Source organism: Meleagris gallopavo, chromosome 3 (assembly GCF_905368555.1).
Source record: "Meleagris gallopavo chromosome 3, MGAL_WU_HG_1.1, whole genome shotgun sequence".
NCBI classification, from domain to species: Eukaryota; Metazoa; Chordata; class Aves; order Galliformes; family Phasianidae; genus Meleagris; species Meleagris gallopavo.
This window is the reverse complement of record NC_139406.1, coordinates 1,149,875-1,165,654: the sequence shown is the minus strand read 5'-3', so window position 1 is coordinate 1,165,654 and position 15,780 is coordinate 1,149,875. Positions and strand designations below refer to the sequence as shown.

Sequence of the window (15,780 nt, the reverse complement as noted above, 5' to 3'; positions counted from 1 at the left end):
TATGAGTCAGCAGTGTGCCAGGTAGGTCAACGGCATCTTGGCTTGTAACAGAAATAGTGTAGTCACAGGATTAGAGACTATATCCCTCTGTACTCAGCACTGGTGAGGATGCAACTCAAGCACTATGTTCAGATTTGAGCCCCTTGCTGTAAGAGAGACATCGAGTCTCAAGAAGAGTGACAAAGCTGGTGAAGGGTCTGGAACACAAGTCTTGCGAGGAGCAGCTGAGGGAACAGGGATTGTTTAGACTGAAAAACATGTCCTTATCTTTTATCGGTCTATTGGATTTGGTTCCATCTCCCCCAGACTATTTTGTTTGCTCTCAACCTTTCTCATCTTTACCATATTGTGCAGAGCTGGCCACAGTGATGCAACACAGGATGACTATGCACTGACTCTACTCTAGTGCAGTCCATACTGCCAAACCAGAAATTTAGTCATGCTTAAGAATGATATTTGCAAAGTATGTTTGCATGGACAAAATTAATATAAGCACTGTTATGCCATCTGACTGATGTGTCCATGCTCTACATTACGCCAGTTTCTCAGACAGTGCTTCTCAAGTTCAACCAGAGCTGTTTCATTAGAAGAGCTATATCAATGGTTTTGCTTGTGTCCACTTCAGCAGGCTGTGCTGAAGGCATTATTAGAGGGAAATATATATGCAAGCACTTAAGTGACTAAGGGCTTTGAGTTCAAGTTTTAAGAAGGCTGGTTTTTGAAAATTGTGTAAAGCTGATGGAATCAGCATGCAAGTGAAACATTTTGGAGAGCGAAGAAATCTTTTGTTTCTCTTTGTTGCTTCCCCATTTCTCTCTTCATAAGAAGCATTACGTTTTCTGGGCAGAATTCTTCATATAAAGAACAAAAGTTTTTTATGACTCTCTGCAAATTGCTTTAAGTATCTTCAGGTATAATTCACAGCAGGATTTGACTTCATCTTGGCAGGGAAAGTCTGCATAGTTTGGGAGGATACAGTACAGAGAGCCTTGACTAAGCAAAATACAGAGGATCCATTAATCCCACTCTCCTCCTTTGCAGCACAGTTCCATGAATATTTATTCCTGAGGACTGCAGAATTGTAAGGCGGGACAGAGTCCAAAACATTACTTTTCCAAAATTTAATTTTTAACTGTTAATTACTTGGCTTAATTTTGGTATGATTTTGCATAATCCATTCCATGCTGTTAAAAATTAACTGCCCCTCTTGCAATCTACGTGACAATGATGCAAAAGCTAGGAGTTTGTATTTTATCACCTTGCATTAAAATTACATACATTTGTTCATAGACCACATACACAATTATTTAGTTCAGAATTTCTACCTTACACTCCCCACAATGCTGTTCTCTGAGTTTTTTGTTTGTTTGTTTTGTTTGTAATTCACAATTACATTAAGATTTCTAGTTATATTTAGGTCATTATGACAATCTGTCATTTCTCAATTCAGCGTTTACTTGAAGCTAATGACGCTGCCATTCGGATGAGAGCCATTTAGTTTAGTAGTGCCAGGCAGGGATCTTTAGCATTCACTGGAACTTTGAGACTGGACAGCGTGTAATTCAGCGGCTTGGGACAAGCTAAGAATCCGTGCCTAATAAATACAAAAGCATCCGCGATTTCATCATGGACGGATATAAATCTCAGCGTTTTAGATCGGAGGTGAGTACACCCGATGGCTCTGGAAGCGGGCTAACTCTGGGAGGCCGGCAGGGTGACCCTCAGGGGCGGCAGGACGCGCACGCAGATGAGGCCCAGCGCCAGCGTCCCGCTGCACCACCTCCGCCATTTCCGGCTGCGCACACCTGCCCTTGTCATTTCCGCCGGGGCAGCCGGAGAAGGGAAGCTGGCGGATAGGAGCGCAGCCGAAGGGCAAACCCTTCCCCGCCGCGGCTGCCGGTTATTTTTAGTTCCGGCCGCGAGGCTCGCGCTACGCCGATCTCTTCCGGTGGCTCAGGCGGGGAGAGGTTCTGCCGCGCCGTCTTTGCCAGCCTCTCGCCCACCTTCAGGGCCCACCCACGGCTCGGATCCCCTCCGTGCCGCGGGCCGGGCCGGGCCGAGCCGAGCCGGGGGGCGGCGCCTTCGCGCTCTCTGAGGCGGCGGCGGATCTGGGCTCGGCGGAGGCGGAAGGGGCGGGCGGACGCGGCCTGACTCTGCGGGACGTGCGGTACTGGTGAGTGCGGGAGGCCGCGGTGCCGTGTCGCAGCTGAGCCGGGTCGGGCGGGGAGGCCCGGGCGGGCTGAGGCGACGAGGGCTTAACGGAGCGCGGCGAGGAGGGGAGCGGCTGAGCCTGGCCGACCCGCCCGCCTTTCTTCTCCCGGGCGTACGCCGCATTCCGGAGGCGGCGGGAGCCGTTGTGTGACGGGATCGGAGCTCCGGCCTCTCGCTGCGCACTCGAATTACGTCGCCCCGCCGGGCCGCGGGGGCCCGCGCTGCCGGCAGCTCTGCGCTCGCAGATCCTCCTGTTGTGCTTGCTCCCGTCCCGAGGTCGGCCCGGCCTCCCTCCCTCCCGCCGCCCAGCCCTTCCCGGCACGTGGCCTGGACCTGGTCGTTGCTCCAGCCTCACGTCTCTCTCAGATTCTGGCCCTTCTTCCCGGAGCCCCGCACCTCCTCTGCTCTCCCATCGGCCTTAGGACTGCACGCCCAGGCCGTGGTCGTCCTAGGCCTCCTCTGTTCTATCCGGAGGCTCCTGGAGCTTTTCCCATAGTCTGTCTCGTCGCCAGTGTTAGTTTTTTGCCTCTCTTCGCTTCTCCTTTGCCTTTCACCCTGTTGTCTCCATCGCAAAGCTCTAGTGGCTCTCAGGTCTGTCTGGGACCTGTGTGGTTGTAGCTAAATTTCTCTGTGTCCTCCAACCCCTTACCGTTGTCTCCATAAACTATTTATTTCTGTTCTTCTCATCTTCCCCAGCTTTCTCTCTATCAAAAAGTGTGCTTTTCCCTTGTAGCTCCCTTCTGCCGTGTTCCCGGGGAGAGCTTCCCCCCCAGGTAACCTCTTACCTGATCGTTTGTGCATGTATTTATTGCCTCCATTCAGGTGGCTAGTCCTGCATTTTTTTGTCATTGTAGCTAATCACCTCCTTTGTCTCCTAGTAACTTTATCTGCCACTGAAAGCAGTGTCCTTACTGGGATTCTTTTCCAATCCTTCTTATTTTCTTTTCAAGCTATATTTCGTCATTCTCTTATGACCTTTCCTGTTTCAGCTTTTGTCGTCCCAGTAGCTATTTCCTTTACCCTGTTGGGTTTTTTGTTGTTGTGGGTTTTTTTGTTGTTTTGTTTTTGTTTTTTGCCCTTCTGATCTTACTTTCTTGTCTTAAAAATTTTCTTTATCTCACCTCTTTTCCCTTGACATATTCCTTTCCTCTGTAGGTTCACTTGCTGTCTCCTGCCGTTTGTGTTTAAGCTCTCCAGCTGTGCCTATGACAAGAAAGGAATGTGAACTTAGTTTATCTTTAAGCATTAGGAGATTACAGATTGTTTGCTTGTTTCACCTTATTTTGTTTTCATTTGTTACTGACTTCCTTAATAACCTTTTGTCAATAAATGCCTTCATATATGATCACTTTAATATATGCTTAACCCGATACCAGTCTAGAAAAAGAAATTCCAGCTCAAACCATCCTCTTAGTCCTGCCAAAAAGTTTTTGTGGGGAGCAGGAATACCTAGTGGCTGTGTGACTTAAATTATGGTGATATATATGCTCATAATACTCTATTGTTGTAATACTTTAAGTTGGTACTTAGAAGATACAGAGTGTGTTTAGGATGAATGAGCTTTGAGGAAGTAGCAAGAAACTTCTTTGGTGCATGGTTTTTTAGTCCAGATATGCTTGTAGTGAGCTGCTGCAGTACTGTCATTTGATGCTTAGGAGTGTGTTGCGCTGGCACTTGATGACTGCTGTAGTCTTTTCCCTCTGCTTTGTGATTTCTCTTGTTTCTCAGGAGTTGCTGCGAAATTTCTTATGTCTGTCTGACTTTGGTTCTTAAGATTATGAGGTGTAACTGATCTTACTGTTGTGATGTATTTGAGTATGGTTTAAACACTAAACACTGCTGTCCTGTGGCAGTGTGGGGAATACGTTGAACCTGGAGAGTAATTTCTGCACTGAACTTTAGAATCCAAGTTTGGTGTCTAATTTTAACAACTTGATCTTGTTTTCTCAACTGAGTGACAACAACTCAGAGCAACTGAACTGAGCTTCCAAGCTGAATTATTCCTCTAGAGGAAGTTTTTTCATTTGTCTGTTCTGTATTGAGAATAGTTTACAGTTTGGGCACCTGAATTAGGCATACACGTTTCACTGCTGGAATGACAAAATGATTGTGCTGGCTTAACTAAATTATCCTCCTTTCACTATAGTCCTTTTTCCACTGAGTGAGAAAATTTCATTGCATATCTATAAAGGATTGAAATTAATTTAAGCTGTGTTGATACATACCCTCATCTGGATACTGATCTGAGGTGGCTTTTTTGAATTTGACTTATTCCCCTTCGTGGTGTAATGTAGGCTATTCTAGCTGTACTGTTAGGGAGATAATATTGGGTACTTTGAAAAAGTTATCTCAGGTATTCAGTTTAAAGTGTTTTTTACAATTTGTACGTTAAGATCTCTGAGTACTGTTAACTTTCTCAAGTAGTGTGTAGTTCTACATAGTTCTACATAGTTATACTTATTTCAGTAGGGCCCAATTTAATGATGAGTCGCATACTGGGAACCAGTAGTTGTGTAGATTGGTTATACCTGAAGTCTTCTCTGGCATTTAAACTTACTATTTTTAAAAAATTTTCTTAGTGGATGAAGTCTTTTCAAAGATGTCTCACTTAGACTTGTTTTAACATCAAAAATATGCATTACTGATGTGAAGATTTGGAACTGTCAGTATGGTATGAGTACTGATGCACGTTGTGCTATATTGTGCTTTTTAACCAGTGTTTTCCAATTTGCTGAGGGCAGGAGTGGGTTAGATAAGGTTAGATAAGGTAGCTGGGTGGTGGTTCTGCCTTTGTACTCACTGTGTAGCCTTAATTTGGTTTGTCTGAGGAAGCAAGCAAGTTACACCCTGTATAGGGTGTAAACTTAAAATCTTTATTATTGCTACTGACACCGTTGTGTCACCCTTACTTGTTAAAGTGGGACTTTCCTTAAGGAAAAAGACAAATATAAGAAAATTCAGTGCTTGGAAAGTTACAGAGAATCACTGAGCTTGTATATTGTTTTTTTTGTTCGTTTGTTTTTGTTTTTTAAAATAAGTTTTTGTTGTGAGAAATGGAGGTTTTTCAATGGAAGAACTACCACAGATTGACTACTGATTGCTTTACAGCACAGCTGGGACCTCTTACAGACATAATTAAGTAATTAAGTAGCAAAGTTGTCCAGTGCTGATACTCACTTATGTAGTGCTGTAAGTTAGAACCTTACTTTAGTGTAACTGCAGAATTGGAACGTAGTTAGATTTCAGAACTTTCTGCATTAGGAGTAGTTAGCTATATGAGATTCACCCTGCTTTTCTCTGTGATTTAAGCTTAATTTCATATGTAAGTTCTTCATTTCATCCAGCGTCACAGCATTGTAGACTTTGGAATTTTGTCTAAAAATAAAAAATCTGAAAAGTTTATCTAAAGTTTGGAGGACTTAATTGGGGAGGACAGAGGTGGAGGGGTGAAGGATTATACTAAGCCATTTTTATTGGGTGCTTTTCTTTGTCTTGCTTTTCATGATAGTAATACCATGAGCAAATGTTATGGGTAGTCAAGGAAGAAACTTCACTATACAATTTAAAACATTTATTGAAAAACTTGCATTTTCTTAAGAAAGCAGTCTGTTCTTTTACTGTCTACATTTATTATCAAAATTTTGCTATCTCTGAAAACATGCCTTTGTGGGTGTGCTAGTAGGAGAAGTGAAATGCAAAGACAAATATGCTTAAGTAAATTGATTAAAATTGATTTCATTAGGTGCAGGCTTAGCTTTAAGACTTAACGGTGTGGGATAATAAAGGTTTAGGTGTGGCTGTTAGAGATGTGCATCGGTTTTAACTTTTGCTTCACTTCAGATGTTATGATGTTTCACTTTTGTAACAGTCTTGCCTCTTGCAGCTATTGGAGATTAAAAGTGATTAAAAACAAGCTGAAATTTAGCTGAATTTACACGAATCTCTTTTTGTGCAGTATAAATTCTTTGCTGTAAGATTGTGCTTTCAGAGTTTAGATATCTTAGTTGAGCCAGAAAAAAATCATGTGTGAATCCTTATTTAGACTTTAATGAGGCTGTTTTCTTGCAGAAGTACCAAGATGGAAGATGCTGTGAAATTAGTATACTGCTGCGAGGAGATTCTAGTCAGGACTGACTGACACTTGTAAACATTAGTACTACTTAGGGATAAGAATCACCAGTCTCCAAGAGCAATGTAGAAACTTTCAGTGCAAACATTTTTACAAGTGAAAATTGCTTTTTATGTTTAACAGGTCAGTATGAATTTGTATGTGTTGGTGCACTGAATGGTACTATGATGCAGAGTGATTTGTGCTGACACTTAGAGAATTGTCTTCAATGTTCAAACACAGCCAGCAGGAGCAGGGAGGTGATCATCTTCCTGTGTGCAGCTCTGGTGAGGTCACATCTTGTGTACTGTGTTCATTTTTGGGCCCCTCGCTACAAGAAAGACATTGAGGCCCTGGAGTATGCTCAGAGAAGGGCAGCAAAGCTGGTGAAGGGTCTGGAACATAAGCCTTACGAGAGAGGAGCTGAAGGAACTGGGATTGTTTAGTCTGGAGAAAAAGAGAATGAGGGGAGATCTTAGTTGTAGAGAGTACTACCTGAAAGGAGGTTGTAGTGAAATGAGGGTCAGCATCTTCTCCCGCCTAACTGGCAACAGTACAACATGTAATGACTAAGTTGTGCCAGGGGAGGTTCAGATTGGGTATTAGGAAAAACATCATCTCTAACGGTCTGGTCAGGCACTGGAATGGGCTATCCAGGAAAGAGTTTGGGTGCCTGACTCTCTGGAGCTCTTCAGAACACGTGTGGATGTGGTTCTAAGGAACGTGGTACTAAGGAACACAGCTTATTGGGCAACGTTGCTGGTAGGTGGACAGTTGGACTAGATGGTCTTAGAGGTCTTTTCCAGCCTTAATGATTCTGTGTTACTGTGACTGAAGTGAACTGTAAAACCAGACCAAAATTTTCTTGGTGTAGATCTGTAGGATCAGTGTTCTACTAAATTGGTAAACGGGTAAACTGGTAAGGGCTTTTAAAAGTTTTTTTCTGTGTAAGAATCGATCTTACAGGATAAGTAGGGTCTCTAAGCCAGCTCAGGATATTTCAGTTTCCAGAGCGTTCTGTGTTTATTCTTGCTAAATCAAATGCAGTATGATTCCCTGCTTTTACTACTGCTGAACTTGCTTTTTAAGGAAAGCAAGGTACATTGTTCTGCCTTCTGTTTGGCATATCATGTATCTGCCATTGTGCTTTCACAACTGGCTCTCCCTCATTTTCATCAGCTCCACCTTCCTTGCTAATTCAGTAAATGCACCTTGGTCCATGTTGTCCACCCAGGCATGTGTTTTTTTTTTTTTTTTTTAATTCAGATTGTATCCATTTGTATTTTAAGTCACAGAGCAGGAGTACAGATAAACTGTTTCTGAGGATCATCTTTTTTGTCAAAGCCTTTCTTACTCCTCTTCAACGTGCTCATATCTTGACTTGATTCTCTGCACTCAGTATTGTTTTTCTTCATGTCAGCTGCCTTCATTTTTCCATGATGCAAGAGCTGAAAACAATCAGTATTTTAAGAAACTATAAGGCTTATCACTGCAAACTCAGTTTAAAACAAATGAAAAAACAATGATAAAACACCCTGCATCTTGTTTGCAACACAAAAAGATGTGAGACTTCAAATTAGAGAAGACATGTTCACTTAAGGATACTTGTGTTAGGGATGTGGTCTCTTATTTACAAAGTTAACGTCAATACAGTAAGACTACTATGAAACTTTTCTTAGTAGATCATTAGTATTTACAAAAGTTTATTTCAGCTTCCAGTGGAGAAGACTGTCTAGATGTACCACGAAAATTTACCTTGTCTAGACTTAGCTTTTGTTTATGAGAAGCACTTTTCATTTTGCATTAGCTGTTGCATTGCATACTGAGATTCTTGTCATTAGCTGCAGGAACTGTTTGCTCAAGAAAGATACAGGTAAAGCTGAAAACAAGAAGCGTGGAACAGCGTTGAGAATCAGTAAAAGAATAAGCAGAGAGAAGTAAAAAAGCAGCACACTGAAACTTTCTTTATGCTCTCAGGTACTGTCATCTTTTGGAAAAATCCTTGAAATTAGGCATGCAAGTTAAAACAATGTCAGTTAAAAGGCTTTTAGTGAACACAGTTATGCATAACTTAAGAACATGTGAAGACTGCAATTTCCCGTTACTTCCTTGTTTTGCTTAAATATTTAAATTCATCTGTATTTTTATATCTCTCTATCTGTGAGGAATAACTTTTGTTTTTCCAGTTGGCAACTTAGTCATTGGTACATAAATGAAGGTAGAAGTGTGCTCCTTGTAGAGCTTTAGATACTGTCTGTCGGTGTAGTAACTCACAGAAAGAAGGTGGAAGAAGACAACTGAAGTTTTAAAGCTCATTAAGGTAAACTAGTAACTGTTCAAACTGTACACCACATGAGCATAGCTTGGTATTGAAGTACTGTCAAATTAAGCATACTCACTTGTGCTCTCTTTTTTTTTTAATGAGATGGACTGAATTTAACTCCTGAAAAAAAAGATGAACTAAAGATTTCCACACTACGTGTAGCTCATTAGTATGTAATAATAATACAGAAAAACTAAATGTTGTAACTTGCATAATTTCTTAAATATCTTTGCTAGAGTTGAAAAGGGGAAAAAAAATATTTCTCTTCTAGTATTGATATAATTTGTTGCGAATTTTGGAATAACCTTTTTTATAAAACAGTAGTTGTAGATTGATTTTGTTGGAACATGGTGGAAATAAATGTCTACTGTAGGCAGATTCTCTAGGTTTTGATTAGTTACCTGTTTGTACTGTGTGAAGTATGTGCTTGCTTGTTTGCTTCTAGTCTTGCTGTAAGGATTAGGTCATCTTACATGAGTAAACTGGCTATACAGTTTAGTGACCTAAAATACTTCTGGACAGAAACCTCAGTGCTATAAAATGTTGTGTAATGGACCATATCTCAACTAAGCTATGTTATGGTGGAGTTTTGAGTTCATAATGATAACCTCACTTAAACTTAGGTGATAATAATTAATTTGGAGGCACATGATTATAGAAAATGTCTTAGAAGTCATAAATGATTAGTGCAAGTGATTACAGGGGCAAAATAGAATTATTTCTCCTGCCTCTTTCTACCCCTTCAGAAATAAATGTGCTAGAGTGGAGGCTGTATCCTTTAGGATTTGTGAGATTTGAGAAGCTAAACAAAAAATCTTGCAAAAAAAAATATTCCTAGAAGCAGTTTATGTAAATTTTAAAGATATAGAAGTAAAAAGTGAAAGATAATTTTTAAGTTGTCCTCCTTCCTGCCCAAGCTAATACTTGTAACTGTTCAATGTTGTAAATTGCATCTTATGGATTAGCTGGCAGTGGAAGAAGGTATGTTGTTCTTGGCTCTCTTTTTTTCATTGACATGCCTTTTCTAAAGGTGTGTTTCTGCATGACTTGAGGAGTCTTAGACTGGTTTATATCTATAGAACTGCCTGTATTTGGTAAGTGGGGATATACGAAGGGTAAGTAGACTTATTGGTTATGAGACTGGGAACCAAACTGCTGATAGCCTCTTTGAGAGTTGCTGTTTGCTGCGTACAAGAGCATCTGTTGAAATTCTTGATCAGACTTGCTGAAATACAGGAGAGTGGGAGGAAATAAGATCAAGAACAATAACAACAATAGAAAAAAATCTCCCGCATCTAAACCCAACAAAAACAAAACACACTGGGATCTTGATCAGTTGGAAAAAGCCTGCAAGTTCTTAGTGGGTTAAGAAGCTAGCAGCTTCAAATTCAATCTGTAATTATTTATACAGTTACAGAAGTAAACTGTCTTTAAAACTATAGTCTAGAAATAAATGGTTATGAGAGAACAGTGCATGGGCTGTATAACTGTGAAGGCAGAAGTTGTGTTGGGACATCAAAATAAAGTAGTAATTCCAACACATGATTTGAGACGCTGTAAATCAGGCAGATTTCAGTGTGCTTTTTATATGATTCCTGAAAATTAACTTTTTATAGAACCTATCCAGAGTGCACATTATTTTTCTCATAAAGGATAGCTAAAAGAAATTTAGCTTGTTATTAAAAGGTCAGTAAAACTCAAGATGCTGTTTTCAAGTGAGATCTGATGCTTTGCATATGAGCTGTGTTCCACTCTGAGTAATGGAAAGGAGAGGGAGTAACACATCACTCTGTTCTGAAGTTTTGGGAGAAGTGCAAGAACTGCCGTGAAAGTAATGCCTCCTGTTTTATTATGTTGGCCCACAACATCTAGCAGCTTATTTTGGTGGTATGGCAGTAGAGGATGAAACTTCCTGACAACGTTCCGTTGTATTTTGGCAGCGGCAGGGCAGTGTGACAGAATGGCATCATTGAGAGGGTTGTTGTAATGGTTGTAGCACCTTCTCTTAGTGAACTAAGGGATTGGTCTTCTGTTGTGAACTTTTATACATTGACTAAGTATTTTGTAGGAGTTGGGACAAATACAGATGTATTATTTATTTTCACTAAACTATGTTCGAATTCTAGGCTGTTTACTTTTTACAGATAAGTAAATGGTCAGTTACTTTTTACAGGTACTGATAGAATAGTATATAGGTTCATAACTGTCATTTTTTGCTTATGTGGAGAGTTCAAGTAGTACCAGAATTTAAAAGTTGATTATCTTGGATTCTAGAGATGAAATTAATTTGCTTGCTTCCTCTTACAGCGCAGTAGGATTGTAGGACTACTGGGGCTGTAGTCCAAGCTTGTGGGTGTGCAACGTGCACTTCAAACTGTGGCCTCAAAAAGAGCTGAATAGCTGCTCTTGTACCTTTGAACTTCCTGGCTTTCGTCGCAAAGCTGTGAAAATCCTTCATTATTAGTTCTCTAGCACACTTGTTTAGGGCATTAAATATGTATATATGAGATAAGGTATGATTTGCTTTACAGTTTAGCATGGTGCATTGTTCCAGTGTGTCTTTGGTAGTTAGTTTGCCATAACTGTAGAAACATAAAGCAGCAAAGTTAAGTGTTATGTACGTTTTATAGGTTATATATTGCTTTTGTTCCTGTTTTCCCCCCTTCCCCCCCAATCTTCCAAGTAACTGTTGCTTGTGCAAAAGAAAAATTAGCTTTAGAATCAGATTGAAATGAGACATACTTGTTGCACAGATTGACGTAATGGAAATACTTCTAAATGTTGTTTGTTTGTTTGCTTTTACTTTGAAATTTGAGGTTTGAATGCTTAGAGATGACAGATAGTAAAGGCCTATGAGGTTTGTTAGTTTCTGCCTTACTGTGGAAAGGCTGGATTCATTGATTGAAAAACCTAAATGTTGTCATCCCTTTCCAGCCCTTCCCCACCTGTAATTTGCAAGGAGGTCATACAGGGAGGGTATAATGTAATATTGACCCTTGAAAACAGTGTGAAATCTCAAGTGGAGTGTGCAGTAGTCTAGAAGTGGCTGTGACAAAGAACAGATGTAAAATTTTAGACCCTGGAAGAACATCTTTGTATTCTACTGCAAAGAGATGAAAACAAATAATAAGGTATACCAAGGCCTGATAAACCTTATCTTTGAAGTTACGAAACATTGCGTGTGATCCTTGGCAGGTGCAGGCTCCATTATCATAAGGCACTTTCTTTCTCTATAGAAGCATAACAAATTGTAATAATGTTTCACAGCGAATGGTCTGTAATGCCAGTTGATCCTTATTTATTACAACTTGGTTACTTGTTAATTTTTTTTTTTTTTTACCACGTTAACTGCTTTGACACATCGGGGAATCTCCTAATTCTGCACTGCTAATTCTAATTGCGATACTGGAGGACTTCTATAAAAGCAAGTCTTTATTTTATGTACTCAGTTAGTTTTCTTCCTACTATTGAGTGCATGTTCTCTTGCTCATGCAAGCACATCAGGAAAGTGATGTTCATTTGCTTAACATAGAAATTCACGTAGGCATGCATTTGCCAGATAAAAATTCTTCCTAAAATACCTTGGATTTTAAGATTACTTGTGATAGAACCTCAAATCTGGAAAGGTTTAGTGATAAAAGAGGAAAAATAACGATATTTAATATCTTCTGGTTGTCTTAGATAACCATCGTGATGTTTGTTAAAACCATAAGCTATAGCTAAACATTGAGCTGATGTGAAGCACTAGGGTTTCCTTGTTGTATAGAAAGGAAACACTTCTTAGTAGGATGCTATCTGCTACTTGGAACAGTTGCTTCGTTTTCTTATTAGCATTAGGTTTTTCTTGTCAGCAACGCCGATAGAGGTACGTTCAGACTTTGGACAGATCTGGACACTAATAGTCATGTTTTATTCTTTGTTTCTTCTATTTCAGATCTCATAATGGATTTCTTATCTGTGTGAATTATACCATTAATTTTCTCCTTTCCTCTAGTGGAATGTTTTATAATACATACTTTTTTCTTTTTTTCTCATGCAGATTATCTTCCTGGGAAACATTGCTGCTTGCATATAAAGAATCTCTTGCTGAGTTACTGCAACTGAGTGTAGAATGTTACTTTACTTGTGATTCTGATGGAGGAATAACTAGATCTCAGGCTGCTGCACTGGAAGACCTTACAGGAAATAAAAAATGTCATCTAATAGGAGTCAGAACCCACATGGACTTAAACAAATTGGTCTTGACCAGATATGGGACGACCTAAGAGCTGGAATTCAACAGGTTTACACCAGACAAAGCATGGCAAAATCCAGATATATGGAACTCTACACGTATCCTACTGTCTAAGCCAATTAATACTTTCATTGTTAGTATAAGATAGTGTTTTTTTTAATATATTTAAACTCAAAATTGCTTTGTATTTGACTTAGTCACTTCTAAGAATATATTTTTATTTTGAAGATTAGCCTTTTCTGTTTAATTTGTCTGGCAAATAAGCGGAAACAATCTGTTGTCTGGAAAACTGTAATGATGCATACGTCTGAGTTTCAGATCTGATTATGATCATCTTTGACAGAAAGATATTTAAAGTGATTCTATTAATAGGTCTAATTTTGAGTCATCAATACAGTGAAAGAAACAGAAAAAAATTGCTCCCTTTTTATGTTAGTTTTTGTCATTATGGTGTGGGTCTTATTTGCAGTCATGTCCAGGTACCTTGAAAATTTTTCCTTTCTTAACCTCAGAATAGTACTTTATTCTGAGTTGATTTGATAACTTTCCAGCTAGCGTGAGGATGTGCACAATGGATTTATCTTGAATTTCTGGCTTGAATCGAAGAACTGTTGAAATTTTCCATCATCTCCCATGTTGGGAATTGTTGCTATATGCTTAGTGTTTGCTATAGTGTATATAGCTTAGTGTTTGCTAAGCTACTGTTTGGAAGATTTCAAGCAACTTGTTTCTGTCAGGTAATGTGTAAAGTGTCAGTGTAATGTGCAAAATCATTAATTTTAAGGAGAATTGTGCCTCTTTTTGTATTACAGCTTCAGTGTTTAACTTCCAAACTTTGCTTGGAAACTGAATAAACCTACTTTTTTGACCTATTCAGGAAGAAGTATATAAATGGATTTGTTGAGGAACCACAGTAAGATAAAACTTCTCACCAGACCTGTTTTGCATCTGTTGATCAATGTTTGCTTTACAAACCTATTATATAGCAGAGTAAGTGCTCCTTAAAAAGACTGTAGTATAGCCAAGCATGTAGACAGCTATGATTAAAGAAACAATAATTGTATAGAGAGGAATATATTTCCTCTCTTCCTTCAAGCAACTCTGATACTTTTCTTATTTTTTGAGTTTTTTTTTGTATAGATTATTATTCTGATACATAAAACCACGTTTTCTGATACATATTTGGAATTGCACATCAAGTTTTAGTCACTATTAATTTATTTGGAAAGACAAGCTTTGAGGCTATAAGGTAATTGGATCTGTGATTCTTTGAGCTTTGTAAGAAGACAGAAGTTGGTCTTCTGTGCATGTGACTACACGATCAGAATGGTTACAAAATCTTATCTGTACCTGCTGACTGTGCTCCTAAGGAAGAAAAAAAACCTTGAACAGTCTGAGCATCTAGATTACTTCTTGAGTAGAGATGGGAAGATGGTATATCATTTGGTTTAGATCAGAACTTTTCTAAGACTTCAGGTGACTGATTCTTTGTGCTGCTAGTAGTGGTAGTATATAGTAGTGGTGGTAGTAGTTCTTGACCAAGTGAAAGAAATCTACAGAGGTCTGAAAAGTTTCATACATACTGGAATGTTGGAATGCCTCCTATTTTATTATAGTGGCCCACAGTATCAGTGGCATGTCCTAGTATGGCAGTAGAGGTTGAAACTTCCTGATGATATTCCATTGTATTTTGTTGCTATGTGGCAAATGGCAGTTGGAGGAGCAATTTGACAGGATGGCATCTGACTGGAAAGTGTGTACGAAGCAAAGGTGTCATAGAATTCTTCCCCATAGGAAAACTGGCATCCATTGACATTGGTGGACTCTTGCTGAACAGTAATGGAGTCTGTGCAGTGGATGTGCAGTGAGTTGGTGGGTGGTACATTTCAGCAGTGGTGACAGTGGGAATTTTTAGGAGCCTGCCATGCAGACTGCTGTTCATAGCTGGTGAAAGTGCATAGTTAACGGTGATGATTATGTTGAAAAGTAGTGTTTTGTAGCTGAAATGCGCTCTATCAAATAGCGTTATTATGCTCTTGTAGTTTCCATGGAAGCAAATGAGGCATTACTTTCGGACTGACCTACATACTTACTATACTGTTATTCTTACTACGTTTGCCGTTTTCTTCTCTACCTGATATTCCCAAATGTTCATGGGATGAAAAAGGGGTATGTTGCACATTAACTTCTCATTTCCTTCTTGCTGCTGCTTCAAGAGAAGCAGCAAGAGAGGCTGGGCCTGAAAAGTTTAAAGTTTTGCTTCTTTTGTAAGTGAATTTGTTTAGTGCGTAATTCTGGTGGTTGACTTCTATTTGTGGATTAATTTAGTGATGTGGTACTTCAGAATATTTGGCTCTGCTTAGGCTGAGCTTTAAAACAGCTGTGATGGTAAGAATGGAGTTTATATTCTGTATCAAGTGCATATGTCCAAAATGGTGCTTTAAAGGTTCCTGCCCTTTTAAATGCCATGTATGAAATGTTTGTTCAGTGACTCTGGTAGATTGGTACACTTATTTTTAGGAGACTCTAACTATGAAAAAGCTTGGATTGAAAAGCAAAGCAGATTTGTTTCAGCTGCAGCTGTAATGTCTGAAGATCAATTCTGTTCTGTTTTTAAAAAAAATGCCAGATCATGCAACACCAACTTTGGAAATTTTGTGAAGTGGACAGTGTGGTCGTTTCTTCATCCTTTTTTTGTCTGCTTGTGTTGTGTTTTCTTTTATTTATTTGTTTTATTTTTATTTATTTATTTATTTGGACAAGATATTGCTTCTGAAATAATGTGTTTGATCTCTTTAATTCACAACGGGAATAACCACGTAAGCACAACTGCCCTTACGTCTGTCAGGTATTTAAATTTTGGGCCAGAATTGAAATGAGATGTGCAAGTTTTGTAGTGCTTTT

At 39.3% G+C, this 15,780-nt stretch overlaps 1 protein-coding gene across 2 annotated transcripts in view; it reads left to right on the top strand.

Annotated features, from left to right (window-relative positions):
• Nucleotides 1–1,802: 1,802 nt before the first annotated feature.
• Nucleotides 1,803–15,780, top strand: part of CUL1 (cullin 1) — a 47,150-nt gene continuing 33,172 nt past the window's right edge. The window contains exons 1-2 of one of the 2 annotated variants that reach the window (XM_085220015.1): nt 1,803–2,173; nt 12,682–12,974. In XM_085220015.1, the coding sequence (XP_085076141.1) occupies nt 12,835–12,974 (140 nt within the window). In that variant the 5' untranslated portion in view covers nt 1,803–2,173; nt 12,682–12,834. Of the gene's footprint in view, nt 2,174–8,141; nt 8,297–12,681; nt 12,975–15,780 lie in introns of those variants that run through there. The other variant, XM_085220016.1, reaches the window with a different exon arrangement.